A 1354-nucleotide genomic window follows, 5' to 3' on the forward strand; every position below is an offset into this window, starting at 1 on the left:
AGACTAATTTGAATATTGCCTTTTCACGAATTACACGGTTTTTACATATATTTTACTTAAAAACTACATAAATAAAATACATGAATCTATAGAAATCCAAAACAAAATTAAATAAAAAATTTCAACTAATTAAGAAAAAAAACACAAAAACTAAAATAAATTATAGGAATGCCTCCTACAGCACTGTCGTTAACGTCATTTAGCCAACACTTAATACCTAATTCAGAGGGGTTCCAAAAGAAACATAGACTTGCATTTTTCCACCGGTCCTTCCAAATAGTGCTTTAATCTCTCATCATTCACCTTAAAGTGTCCCATCTTCTCGCTATGAATCTGCACTGCTCCATAAGGCAATGAGACAACAACTGTGAATGGTCCCGACCATCTCGACTTTAATTTTCCCAGAAAAAGCTTCAATCGAGAATTAAATAATAGCACCTTGTCTCCCGGTTGTAAATCCTTCCTAATTATCCTTTTATCATGAAATGCCTTAGACTTTTCTTTATAAATCTTTGCATTCTCATAGGCTTCATTTCGAAATTCATCAAGCTCGTTCAACTCCAGAAGCCTATTCTGTCCTACCATAAAGAGATCAACATTAAATTTTTTTACTACCCAATAAGCTTGGTGCTCAAGTTTCACACCAGTCGATATGGTGACATACCAATTGGAGTCTTGAAAGCTTTTTCGAGCAATCCTTCCTTGATGCATTTACAGTCTTCTCCAAAATACTTTTAATCTCCCGATTTGACATTTTTGCTTGATCATTAGCAAGTGGATGATAGAACAAGGACTTTCGATGATGAACTCCACAACGAGCACATAGAGCTATGAATGACTTGATGCATAAATGACTTTCTCTGTCACTAATAATTTATCTTGGAGTACCAAATCGAGTAAAAATATTTTTATGAAGGAATTTAAGTAGCTTCTTACCATCACAAGTAGGAGTTGCTGCAACTTCCACCCATTTAGAAATATAAGCTACTGTCAGAAAAATGTACTTGTTATTATAAGATGACGGAAAAGCCCCATAAAATCTATTCCAGCCACATCAAACAACTCCACTTCCAGAATTCCAATCATCGGCATTTGATCTCTTCTTGATATGTTACCGGTCCTTTGGCAATGATCACAACTCTTCACAAAGGCACTAGCATCTTTAAATAACGTAGGCCAATAAAACCCCCATTGCAAAACTTTTGCTGCTATCCTTGTTCCTCCAAAGTGACCACCACAATGTAAAGTATGACAATGACTAATAATGGAAATCATCTCCTTTTTCGGGACACATCTTCTAATTACTTGATCAACACAATGACGAAAGAGAATGGGCTCATCTCAATAATAATGC

The 1354-nt window shown here is 35.3% G+C and overlaps 1 protein-coding gene across 1 annotated transcript; it reads right to left on the reverse strand.

Moving 5' to 3' along the window:
* Positions 1-222: 222 nt before the first annotated feature.
* On the reverse strand, positions 223-754 carry LOC133825390 (uncharacterized). Its single transcript, XM_062258342.1, has 2 exons — positions 665-754; positions 223-573 (listed from the first exon to the last, which is right to left on the reverse strand). The coding sequence occupies exons 1-2, from the start codon at positions 752-754 to the stop codon at positions 223-225; spliced, it is 441 nt and encodes a 146-aa protein (XP_062114326.1).
* Positions 755-1354: the final 600 nt, after the last annotated feature.

The sequence above is a fragment of the Humulus lupulus genome, chromosome 3 (assembly GCF_963169125.1).
Source record: "Humulus lupulus chromosome 3, drHumLupu1.1, whole genome shotgun sequence".
Classification (NCBI taxonomy): domain Eukaryota; kingdom Viridiplantae; phylum Streptophyta; class Magnoliopsida; order Rosales; family Cannabaceae; genus Humulus; species Humulus lupulus.

Coding starts and splice junctions, on each gene's coding strand:
- LOC133825390 (XM_062258342.1), bottom strand. CDS start 754: ATGTCAAATCGGGAGATTAAAAGTATTTTGGAGAAGACTGTAAATGCA. Junction 574..664: donor AGCTTTCAAGACTCCAATTG/GTATGTCACCAT, acceptor ATGGTAGGACAG/AATAGGCTTCTGGAGTTGAA.